This window comes from Canis lupus, chromosome 27 (genome assembly GCF_011100685.1).
Source record: "Canis lupus familiaris isolate Mischka breed German Shepherd chromosome 27, alternate assembly UU_Cfam_GSD_1.0, whole genome shotgun sequence".
Classification (NCBI taxonomy): Eukaryota; Metazoa; Chordata; class Mammalia; order Carnivora; family Canidae; genus Canis; species Canis lupus.
The window spans coordinates 32,387,517-32,400,944 of record NC_049248.1 but is presented as its reverse complement, the minus strand read 5'-3'; the positions used below and the strand labels follow the sequence as shown (position 1 = coordinate 32,400,944).

Sequence of the window (13,428 nt, the reverse complement as noted above, 5' to 3'; positions counted from 1 at the left end):
ATCTGACGGACGGCGCTTCCAGATGCAGGGCTCCAGATGCCTGTGCAAACGGAAGTCTCCTTCAGCATCCCGGGGACGCACGCAGCACAGGCGCAGGGGTGGCCGTGGGAGGCAGACACTCGGCGCCCTTGGGCGCTGGAATGGGAATTCTCGTTCAGAATTCCACCCCTGGTGATAGGTCTGCAGAAGGAAGGAACTCTTTCAGCGAGTGGAAGGGTTAAGGGGGTGACGGGGTGACTGGGTTAGGCAGGGTGCATTCAATATAACGTTAGACAGGGCCTGGGTGTGAGCTTTGTAAATGCCACATGCTTCAAAATTGCATTTTGGTCAACGCCAGGTACACGAGTATTGAATGTCATTTGGACACTTTTGATACATAGCGAGAAGCCGAGGTCTGACAGTTGCTTATGGAAAATTGCAGCATCATCGCTGAAATATTAATGAAGCATTCATGGTGGAATAGGTGCGTCGCTTTCACAGCTCCATGATGGCCCACGGTGCATCCGCTTCTTTAAGGATTATGAAGACAGTGTCCTTGGAGAAATTTGAAATGATTGAGAAAAAAGAAAAAAAAAAAAATCCTCCATTCATGTAGCCTTTCTGGAAAGGTCTTTTAAAAATCCTTTCATGTCAGCGGTGTTTTAGTGGCAAGTCTTGATTAGGCAGTTTTATATGCATTACAGACTAAAGATAATACAAGTTTTATATTCTTTATATGCTAAGGAATGACATAAATTTTATTTTTTTAAAGTTTGTTTATTTAAGCGATGTCCACACCCAGCCTTGGGCTCGAACTCATGACTGCCAAGTTCAAGAGTCATGCTTTTCCGACTGAGCCAGCCAGGACCTCCAGAATGACTTGAATTTTAAAGATTTTTTTTTTCTTTTATGGATCAGGAAATGATCACCTGTGGAGGTGACAGTTTTATGACTGTTTAATCTGTTATAAAGCTTTTGAAGTTTAATTTTGACATTTTTGGTTATTCCGAGGCTACTTATCCAATTGTTGGATTAGTTTGTTTCTCCTAAAAAAACTACTACCTCTCTTTTGGCTTTTTAATACTCGTTAATGACTGTGCGGTGGCAGAAATCCAGTAAGAGGCAGTTTTGTTAGCAGATCTGGTCAAAGAAGGTGAAGAGGAGCATAAAATAGTAATGAAAACCAAAAATTAGGCTATGAGAGAAATCATTTTTAGAGATTTAAGATTTTTATCTGTGAATTCTCTAGAATATCATAGGGCAGCTTATTTGCCATGCCATTAAATATGATGATTCTTGCACTGAAGGTGAGCAGAGTCATGGATGACCCTAAAGTGATGTTGACAGATAAATAATTTATATTTGATTTATAAATAAAACATATTCATAAATGATTTGTGTTCATTATGTTTGCGCTTTTTAAGTGGTAAGTGTGGGTCTGTTTGTTTGGGAAAGGTCTCTAGAAACGTTAATAGAACTTGGTAAACTGCATTGTAAAGGTCCTTTTGTCCTTTTTTCATTAGATACACTGAATAGATCCACTCTCTAAACTTATTTTACATAGGGTAATAATAGCTTTTGTTTTTCTAGCACTTTGGTATTTATAAAGTGCTTGGAGACATCTTTTCATTTACAACAAATATTTGTTGAATATATATCCTCATCTCTGATTATTCTGATTCTGAGTTAAAACACCAGTCATTGTTGGACAGATGTCATGCGCTAGGGTCAGTGCTGTCAAGATGTTTTGTATCATGTAAAATTTCATTTATTCTCCATAACAATCTTTGATTTAGGTTCTGTTATTATGACCATTTTACGGATGAGACATCGAAAGATTAAGTGACCTATTTAAACTACTAGCTAGCTAGTGATAGAACCAGTGTTCCAACCTGGACATATTCTTAGCCATTGAACCTACAAAGGTGAAAGGCAAGAACATACTTCACAAAGCTTTATTTAGCTGAAGGTCACTTACCTTTTCCTGGTTCTGTATTAGCTTAGTTACAAATGAGTGGCTTTGACAAGTTATGTATACCTTGTTATTGCTAGAAAAGATAAAATTCAGGAAGGGAGGATCTGAACTTGGTTAAAATATTTTCTCCAATTCTCTTTAATCTTTACAGTGTCTTCCAATTCTATACTTGTTTGTGACAGATTTCATCAGCAGGATAAGTAAATCAACACATTGACACAAATAAACAGAGGCATTTGACTTGTTTTTCTTCTTCAATGAATAATGTAGTAACAGGTATAGGGGATTGACTCTACTGTGAAATGCAGAGAGTGTCCTAGAAGTTCTTGTGTTTTGTTAGATGTTGAGACTCTTAAGGCTGGTGACTCTATTTTAAGATTTCTCAAAATAAGTGTGTGGGTCATATAAAACTTTGGGGTTAAGAAGTTCAAAAGAAATTTCTTATTTAGGGAGAATTTTTTTTTTTAAGATTTTATTTGTTTGACAGAGAGGGTGCATGCACAAACAGGGGGAACAGCAGAGGGAGAGGGAGAGGGAGAAGAGGCTCCCTGCTGATCAGGGAGTCTGATGTGGGACTTGATCCCAGGATCCTGGGATCATGATCTGAACTGAAGGCAGATGCCCAACCAACTGAACCACCAGGTGCCGTGGAGAATATTTTTTATTCAGTTTCTGAAAAAATTTTTTGGCAGGGTATATCTGAGGTATTTTGCAGGGTATCTTTCATTGAAGTGGATATGGATTCAGATAACAGCCCTACTATTCAACCCATGTGGCTGTTGAGCATTTGAATTCTGATTAATGCTACTGAGGAACTAAATTTATCATTTACTTAATTTTAATTAATTTAATTGTAAAAAACTGGTCCTTTATTTGGTTTTTGGATAACTTTTTTTTTTCTTAAGATGTTATTTATTTATCTACTCATGAGAGACACACACACAGAGAGGCAGAGACACAGACAGAGGGAGAAGCAGGCTCCATGCAGGGAGCCCAATGCGGGACTTGATCCCGTGACTCCAGGATCACGTCCTGAACTGAAGGCAGACGCTCAATCACTAAGCCACTCAGGCGTCCCTGGATAATGTTTTTTTAAAGACTTATTCAGGGCAGCTCGGGTGGCTCAGCGGTTTAGTGCCACCTTCAGCCCAGGGCCTCTCTGTGTCTCTCATGAATAAATGAATAAAATCTTAAAAAAATAAAAGATTTATTCGTTTATTAGAGAAAGAGAGAGATGGGGAGGTAGAAGGAAAGGGAGAGAGAAAATCTCCAGCAGTCTTCCTACTGAGTGAGGAGCTGGATGAAGGGCTTGATCCCGCCACCCTAGCCAAAATCAAGAACCTGATGCCTAACTGTCTGAGCCATCCAGGTGCCCTGTTTTGGGTAACTTTTAAATATTCTTTTTTTTTTTAAAGATTTATTTATTTATTCATGATAGACACAGGGAGAGAGAGAGAGGCAGAGACACAGGCAGAGGGAGAATCAGGCTCCATGCCGGGAGCCCGACGCGGGACTTGATCCAGGGACTCCAGGATCGCGCACTGGGCCAAAGGCAGGCGCTAAACTGCTGAGCCACCCAGGGATCCCCTAAACATTCTTTTTTTTAAAAAAAGATTTTATTTATTTATTCATGTGAGACACAGAGAGAGGCAGAGACATAGGCAGAGGGAGAAGCAGGCTCCATGCAGGGATCCCGATGTGGGACTTGATCCTGGACCAAAGGCAGATAGATGCTCAACTGCTGAGCCACCCAAGCATCCCACTTTTGAATATTCTTGAAACAAGTTCATTAATTGGACCTACTTTTTCAACTGTGTAGTTTATATAGTCTAAATACTGATAGAGTATTTCTGATAAAAATTTAGTGTCATAATTGACATGTTGTAAGTGCAATGTATACATTGGATTTCAAAGATTTAGTAAGAAAAATGAATGCAAATATATTAATAGTGTTTGTATTGATTACACATTAAAGTGATTATTTTGATACATTGAGTTAAATAAAATATTATTAAAATTAATTTCACCTATTTTCCTTTTTTAAAATGTGGCTACTAGAAAATTTAAAATCAAATATAATGTTGCTCACATTAAGTTTCTATTGGCTGATACTGCTCTATAATTTAAAAAATGTGAAAGTAGTATAGGATAAAATTACACTATCAGCAACATAAGTCAATACATAGAAATAAATCATAGCCACCCCATCATAGACCCACATTCTTTTTTTTTTTTTTTTAAAGATTTTATGTATTTATTCACGAGGGACAGAGAGAGGCAGAGAGATAGGCAGAGGGAGAAGCAGGCTCCACGCAGGGAGTCCGACGGGGGACCGATCCCGGTACTCCAGGACCACGCCCTGGGCCAAAGGCAGGCGCCAAACCGCCGAGGCACCCAGGTGTACCCGACCCACACTGTTATATCAAGGAAATGCCAGCGGGGATCCCTGGGTGGCTCCGGGGTTTAGCGCCGCCTTCAGCCCAGGGTGTGATCCTGGAGTCCCGGATCGAGTCCCACATTGGTCCCCTTGTATGGAGCCTGCTTCTCCCTCTGCCTGTGTCTCTGCTTCTCTCTTTCTCTTTCTGTGTCTCTCATGAATAAATAAATAAAATCTTTTTTTTTTTTTAAAAAGAGAAAAAGAAAATGCCAGAATACTAGGTATCTTTTCTTAGAGTAGTTATACATACACACACATAAGACTGGATTCAACCACCCCCCCCCCCCCCCCACGTCTCAGGGTACACAGGTGTAAGAAAGATAGTGATTATGCACTCAATATGGTAGTTGAATTCTTAGAAAATGTGGTAAGTTAAATGGATGGCTTTAGGTAGATGTCATCAACAAAAATGAGCAATGAAGTATAATATATATTCTATTCCTAATATCTAAGTGTACTGAATTGAACTATTCAGTTAACTCAAAATGATAAGATCAATGAAACATTTTGATTCTAATGTAAAATATTATGAGATGATGTGCTTTTCCCCCCTTCCCTGTCTATGAATGGCGACAGCAAATTTGAAACTATTCCTTTTCAAGAACTTTAGCTGTTAGAGTATGTCAAGAGCTGGACAAAAATGGAGATACAGAGAGGACCACTGTGTTTTCATGTCATTGTGTGGTTGTGAGCTAAAACCTCTTTGCTTCGCTTTGACAGAGAGCTGTACATATCCTTGACAATCAATTTGGATTAGTGGCTAATGTAGTCTAATTGGGTTTCAATTTGTTGTGTTTTTACCTTACTAAAGCAGTTTTAAAAAGTGGCTTTGCTGAGCAGGCTTATGACTGGTTGGATAATCAAAAGCTCATTTTAGGTTTGTCACTGGCACTGATTTCCAATGTGACCACTCTGGACACTTCTTTTCCCTCGTGCTGAGGTGGCAATATCAAGGTATTATGAGTTGTAAGAACTTTGCATATGCAGTCTATTAAATATGTGATTTTGTTAAACTGTTGGCTCTGTATCTATAGGAAGGAAGTAGTGTAACATTTTAAGCTTGACTTTCCCAACAATGTTTACTTTGGGTACTCTTGTTACTGAACAGGAAACATTTAGTCATTTGTGGTTGCTTTTTCCCATTTTGGTTGTAATACACATGTACAATATTTTATTTGATCTACATTAAAACTCAATGAGGTAGACTGGACAGATCCCTGTTTTACAGATGAAAAAACAAGTCATAAATGTATTAGATGACCTGTTTAGGTTTTTCAGCTACTAAGTACCAGAACTAGAATTCAAACTTAGGGTTATCCTACCAATCTCTGTGTATTTTGTTTTTGTTTTTTATTCATTTGTTTTGATTGAGGTATAGTTGAAATATAACATTATATTAGTTTTAGGTATACAACATAATGCTTTGATATTTGTATGCATTGCAAATGATCAGTACTGTAAGTCTAGTTAACATTTATTTCTGTTCTTTTTTTTTTAATTTTTATTTATTTATGATAGTCACAGAGAGAGAGAGAGAGGCAGAGACACAGGCAGAGGGAGAAGCAGGCTCCATGCACCAGGAGCCCGATGTGGGATTCGATCCCGGGTCTCCAGGATCGTGCCCTGGGCCAAAGCCAGGCGCCAAACCGCTGCGCCACCCAGGGATCCCTGTTCTTAAACATATTTCCAAATGTTTTCAAAACATTTTGTGTCCTAATTTCAATGTATTAAGGATCTTTCAAGCTGAAACGCTTACACATGTGAGGTAAATTATTTGAAACGATTTAATGTTTAGAAAATATAGAAGTAGTTAAGTGAGGCTTTTAGAAATATTTATTTTATGGAAATAGATGGTTTCCTGGTGATTGGTCATTTATTTTTTCCTTTTTCTTCAACAAATATCTATTAAGTATATACTATGTTCTGGACACTTTTTTTTTTCTTAAAGATTTTATTTATTTGAGAGAGAGAGAGATCGTACAAGTTGGGGGTGGGGCCGAAGGAGAGAGAGAAGGAGAAGCAGACTCCTTGCTGAGTGTGGGGCTTGAAGGGCTCAGTCCCAAAGACCCTGAGGTCATAACCTAAGCTGAAGTCAGACGCTGAACTGACTGAACTACCCAGGCACCCCATAAAGATTTTATTTTCAAGTGATCTCTACACCCAAAGTAGGCCTCAAACTTAAAACCCTGAGTGAGATCAAGGGTTGTGTGCTCTACTGACTGAGCCAATTAGGCACCCCGTGCTGGACACTTTTCAACTGCTGAGGATACGTAGCACGTATGACCTACATGGTCCCTGCTTTTACATCCCTAGCAGTATGAGTCTCTTTAAATGCACAAAATATATTGGAACTAACACAAAATGTAATCAATGGCATGAACTAGAAATGAAAGATAATAGTTGAAGTTTAGTTTTTATTTCTCCTTTTTAAATTTTTTAATATTATTTAATTAATTTATTTATGCGGATTTTGTTTATTCATGAGAGATATGGAGAGAGAGGCAGAGACATAGGCAGAGGGAGAAGCAGGCTCCATGCAGGGAGCCCGATGTGGGACTCAATCCTGGGACTCCGGGATCACGCCCTGAGCCAAAGGCAGACACTCAACCCCTGAGCCACCTGGGTATCCCTCTCCTTTATTTTTTTAATAGCAGTTTTTAGGTACTATATTCATTAGGAACAGTGATTTGAAAAATGTGCCCTGACTCCAAAGGTATTTCATATAAAAAGTAAACTCCAGAGCTTATGCGTTAGGGGGTTATTATTTATATCATGTCCTACTTGATAAAATATACATGTATGTATATTTGTATGTCTTTGAAGTTGGATTAGGAAATAAGGGAAATGAAAGAAGAGCTAGTAGATGATATGAGTTGAAAGTCCATGAAATTATTTTATTTACAAAATATGAGTCGATATATTTTTCTCAAGTTTGGTTTATTGCATTTATGAAGTGTGGTAGACCTGTTTATTATTTGGAACTCCATGAAAGTTCAAGTTTCATGTCCAATTATTACTACCCTTTGAGCTCTTACCATCTTACCTGCTAATTGGTTAATATTTTGATGCATAATTATGGGGTAGAGAATGATGCACTAGAAATTCCAGTTTTGTGAAGCTATAAAAGCAGAAATTATCTTGGCAGTTAATTCCATAATCTGTCCAATCTTTCAATTCTCATCAATTTATCTTCAAAGACATGAACTTGGAATATGCATCATTATGGATGTTTTCCCCCAAGATATGTTACAACCCACTCCTGCAACTCTGACTTAGAAATGATTGTTTTTCTGCCAATGTTAGACATGACCTTCATTTCAGCTTCAGATTAGGAAGGAAAACTACAAAAATGAAAATGGATGCCAGATAATAGGAAGTATTTGTATACAGTGTATCTGTAGGATAATTTTATTCAAAATAAAACAGATATGTTAGTTAATTTCAATGCTTCTCTCTGGGAAGCGGATTTGTGAATTCTGTCTTTCAGCTTGGTTTCCCAGTGGATTAACTATCTAATCTTCTCAGAGTGTTAAAATAGTTTTCTTGTGGCTCAGGCTTTATTTGAAGCAAATGACAGCCAAGCCAAAGAGACAATTTTCATGACAACCTACAATTATTATGAGATATTTCTGTTTTAAGAATTATGTATGAAGTTCCTTTGTCTTTTGTTTTTTGAAAGTATCAGACATTTGTATCCTGAAGATGATTTTTAGTACCTCTCTAATTTTTGATAGATTTTAAAATCAGGAAAGAACCTGACGATACCAGCTGGTTGAGGGCCCTTCTTTATGACAGTTTGGACAGTAGAGGTCCAGAGAAGTTGAGGTAATTGCTTGAGTTCCCACAGATGGCAATTCAAGTCTTCTGTTGATATGTATTGTAGATTTTTTAGGTCTTCATGTTTTTCTGGCAGACATCTTAGATTTTATTTATTTATTTATTTATTTATTTATTTATTTATTTATTTATTTATTTATTTATTTATGATAGTCACACAGAGAGAGAGAGAGAGGCAGAGACACAGGCAGAGGGAGAAGCAGGCTCCATGCACCGGGAGCCCGACGTGGGATTTGATCCCTGGTCTCCAGGATTGCGCCCGGGCCAAAGGCAGGTGCCAAACTGCTGCGCCACCCAGGGATCTCTGGCAGACATTTTAGAAATAGAATAAATTTACATTTTAAAAAACTACAGTTTTAATCCCATAAATACTCCTTCTGAAAGTTAACTTGACATTTGGGTGAGTTCCCCCACTCTTAGTACCCATTATTTTTGCCTTATGGTGGCCTCAATTCTAAAACTAGGACAGTGATTGATTCTCAGAGGCAGAGAGAGAGGGACCCCTGGAATAGAAATTACAGGTCTATATTTTGGGGTTCCTCATATAGTCTAACATGAAGAAATGTCAGAACTGGACAATAAAAACATTATGGACTGTTTTCAATATTCGCAGTAGCTCAGTAATGTTTTAATGACAACCATTGAAGTATAAATGTGTGTATAGTTTAATTTGGAAACAACGTTCAGGAGGATTTTCTGAATGCTAGGCATGCAGCCTTCTCCCCCTTCCCTCCCCTAGGTTCTTAAAACTTTTCCCCCCCTTTTACTCCAACATACTTAAGGATTATAGCACATTCCGGTAATAATGGCTGACTTGCTATGAGCGAGATGGCTGAAGGGTGAGGTAGAGTAGGGGTAGGGTGCAGTCATGTGGGGAGTGAGATGTATTTATTAGGATCTGGAATTGGTGGTAGAAGTAGAAAGCTGAGGGGTTTAAAAAGACCCTTTTTTGAGTAATACTTCACTTGATAGGTGGTTCTTAAGCTTTAAAATAATATCTTAGCTTTTCCTTTCTTTATTTTAGAAGGAGATAAATAATACAACACATTTTGACCATAGTGGAGCCTGTCATCCATCTAAATGTCAAAGTCTCACCTCTGCTTGAAGCCTTTCTTTTTTTTTTTTTTTTAAATTTTTTATTTATTTATGATAGTCACAGAGAGAGAGAGAGGTAGAGACATAGGCAGAGGGAGAAGCAGGCTCCGTGCACTGGGAGCCCGATGTGGGATTCGATCCCGGGTCTCCAGGATAGCGCCCTGGGCCAAAGGCAGGCGCTGAACCGCTGCACCACCGAGGGATCCCCTGCTTGAAGCCTTTCTAAATTGCTCCCATGGATAGAAATTTCTGCGTTTCAGGGCCATAGATCTTCCTTATACGAGTCTTCTCTCTCCCTCTAAAATTGCAATGAGAGAGAGATATAGAATGTGATTTTCACTGTTCAACTTGAAATGTTCCCAAAACTCAGAGAATATTTTATGCTTTTTAAAAGAAGATGTTGGGGTGCCTGGGTGGCCCAGTTGGTTAAACATCCGACTCTTGGTTTGGCTCCAGTCATAATCTCAGGGCTGGTGCTGAGCGCTGACACAGGCAGGTGTGTGCACAAACTCTCTCTCAAGTAAGTAAGCAAGTAAATAAATAAACAAATAATTTTAAAAAATAAAAGAAGGTGCTAACATATTGATAGCATTATTATAATAGAACATTTGAAGGACATTGTGGTTTTGGTATTGAAACAAGCAGATATCTGCCTGTCTAGATTGGAATGAAGGTCTTTTGGGATTTAACCCTAAGGCCAGTCTCTTTGGGTGACTGTTCACCCCTATTTAGCATCTTCAGTAGGAGCAAGGAACTAAGAAAATTGTTGAGACTTGGTTGTGCCACACCATGAGCCCAAGGAAGAGCTAAATCAAGGACAACTCTTTGGATCTCTTAGTATGTAGTAAAATATTATTTTGAAATTGAATTTGACTTATTTTCAACTTTGGGGAGCTGTGTTTGTCACTTAGGTATGATGATATTGTGGTTCTCTGACTATGATGAAGGACATATTTTTTTGGAGTACATATTCATATATTTTTTTAAAGGTTTATTTATTCATTCAGAGAGAGGGGGAGAGAGAGAGAGGCAGAGACACATGCAGAGGGAGAAGCAGGCTCCATGCAGGAAGCCTGACGTGGGACTCCATCCCGGGTCTCCAGGATCACACCCCAGGCTGCAGGCAGCACTAAACCGCTGCACCACTGGGGCTGCCCCATATTCATATTTTTTGACAACAGTTACAGAGTCATTTTGGAATTGTTCTAAATGAGAGCCTTTTTCCATCAGCAAGCAAGAATATGAAACTTTGGAGAAAGTGAAGCTATAGTTAATTATGATGTGGTATGTTGATCACATGGCATAATGAGACATAGGCCATCTCTACCCTCACTTGTATCTTTTCTAATCATATTTACTTTTTAGATCAAAATTCATTCATTTATTATATCTATATTACATGTACACTGTGTATTGGAATCACATGAGTTGGAGGCAGTGTGATGTAATAGAACAGACATGGGATGGTTAGAAAATTGTTTTGGTCTGGACTCTTACCAGTGATAAACTTGGCTTTATGATTCCTGTAATATTTTCATTTCCACTGATAAGCACAGACTCTATAAATGACCATTTCCTGTAACTGAAGGTGGAGTGTAATACTGGCCACCCACAATATATGGTTAAATGTTATGACATTGAGGATACTTTTTAGAAAAAGATATATTGATTTATAATTTTAAATTTTCAGCTATATCAGCAGCAAGATAATAATCTATTAGGATAATACAGATATTCATTCAACACATTGATTTAAGACACTGATGGTTAACCAAACACTGGTCCATAACCATTCCATGTTCCTTGAAAATTAGTGCATTTCTAAAGTGCTTATTTTGCTTTTGTACCTCAGTTCAACACAAAACACTTGTTTGAGGAGCCTTTTGGCCACCTAGTCCGCATCTGTCCTGCCCTGAAATGGAAGTTGTCAACTGCTGATTAAACATGAGATCACAGATTTAATTCCTGGTTATTTGGCCATTTAAGGTTCCTTAATCCACATGTGACATCTGTGACCTTGTCAAGTCTCAGTTTAGGCAATACAATATGATACTTTTGAATTTTAGTTTGCCTACTTAGCCTTAGATTGGCAACAAATTCCATCTGTCCTTGATTATATTCTTATCTGTTTTGTTACATAAGTGTAATTGGGCCTTCTGTTACCTTTGTACAGATGTACTTCTTGTCTCTCAGTATAGAGTTTCTTTAGTTATCTTTAGTTCCTAATTGTATTAATTGGTATAGCCAATCATAATTTTATTTATCTTGTGTATGTGTTCTATGACTGTAGCTTTCAACATGGAGTAACTCAAAGACTTCTGATGACTTCATACTTTTAAATTTGTGCATATTTTGACATCAATTGTGTTGCCTCATTTTATATTTCAGTAGTAGGACTCTACCTCATTCTATTTATAAATAAGCATAAAGAGGGACACCCGGGTGGTTTAGTGGTTGAGCCTTTGGCTCAGGGTGTGATCCTGGAGTCCTGGGATAGAGTCCCACATTGGGCTCCCTGCATGGAGCCGCCTTCTCCCTCTGCCTATGTGTCTGCCTCTCTCTCTGTGTGTCTTTCATGAATAAATAAGTAAAGTCTTAAAAAAAATAGGCATAAAGAAATTCTGTGTTACTGAGTACTGTGGTAAATACTGTTTTTCAGAAGCAGCAAGTGAATATTAGTGAGGATGAGTCCGTACAAATCAGTTAGCACTGAATGAAAATTATCTCTAACCATGTTCCAGAATTCTTATCCCTTTTTTTAACCATTATGAATGAAAATATTTTTATATTCAATGTCTGTAACAGATCAATAAATATTGTTATTTTCAAAGTCTACAGGGGTATAATAAGGGAAAATAACACCTGGCTTATATGTTTGTTATAAAAATTAAATATGAATGTATATTGGGCTGCCTGGGTGGCTCAGTTGGTTAAGCATCTACCTTCAGCTCAGGTCATGATTCCAGGGTCCTGGGATTGAGCTCCGGATGGCATCAGGCTTCCTGCTCAGTGGGGAGCCTGCTTCTCCCTCCCTCTGCCTGCCATTCCCCCTGTTTGTGTTCTCTCTCTCTCTCTCTCTCCCAAATAAATAAATAAAATCTTAAAAAATGTATATAAAACCCTTATACTATTGACACTTAGTAAATGTTTTGTAAAGAGTAGATACTGCTGTCATTTTTATTATCATTATTTTCTTTGCTAAGCACAATGATAGCTTAGCATCTCAATTTTGATGAAGCAGCCCACAGAGTGTGTGTTGGGCTAGGCCAAATCGATGGTGTACACTGTAACCACTCAGTATGGGACTGGCACATCTAGGTGAATTGGCCAGTGCTATTTTTCACAGCAGCTTCACTGACATTGAGATGGGATGAGAAGAATCTGTGAGGGGATCAAAGGAAATCAAGTAGCCGTTATAGTTCCCAACATCCCTGCACTCTCAGTTAAAAGCATCATAGTTTTATGGCAACAGTGCCCTGTCTTACCCTAGTATCTATCAAGAGACTTCTAAACACTAGTTGATCATGCTTCACATTCCTTATTAATTTTGTCTTTTTCCCTCCACCCCAAACCTGCCTTCGTTGTATTTTTCTTTGCATTATGCTTAATGAAAAGTGCAGGGACTCTAGGCTCTTTTATGTCACAAGGATTTGAGTTCAAAATTTTAGGATGGCCCCTTAAACTTTATGAATCTTGGTTTTCTCCTCTGTAAAATGAAGTTAATACCCATCTTATAGGGTTGTTAAGATTATATGAATGTTGTAAATGTCTTGCATTTAGAATTGTTTGGGAGATGTTCGATTCATTTTTCTTTTTTAGTTTTCCCTTTCTCCTTCCTTTTTCTCTTCATACCACCTCTTTTTATTCTCTTTCTCTCCATCTATCTCTATCTCTCTAAATCTCTGTTTTTCCTCTTCTAGATAAAGCTTATAGTAACTAACCACAATTTCTTTTCTAATCACCTCAAGACAGGAATACTTTCCTTGGTGAGCTCTTGTTTGTAAAACTCCACCTTTGGGGCACCTGAGTTAAGAGTCTGACTCTTGATTTTGGCTCAGGTGTGATCTCAGGATCCTGGGATTGAACCCCACATCAAGTTGCGCAT

The 13,428-nt window shown here is 38.2% G+C and overlaps 1 protein-coding gene across 3 annotated transcripts in view; it reads left to right on the top strand.

Moving 5' to 3' along the window:
• KIF21A (kinesin family member 21A) overlaps positions 1-13,428 on the top strand; it is a 147,223-nt gene that overhangs the window by 832 nt on the left and 132,963 nt on the right. The window contains exon 1 of one of the 3 annotated variants that reach the window (XM_038577255.1): positions 393-463. The exons of the other annotated variants lie outside the window; for them this stretch is intronic. Coding sequence (XP_038433183.1) covers positions 408-463 — 56 coding nt within the window. The 5' untranslated portion in view covers positions 393-407. Of the gene's footprint in view, positions 1-392; positions 464-13,428 lie in introns of those variants that run through there. 3 annotated transcript variants of the gene reach the window in all.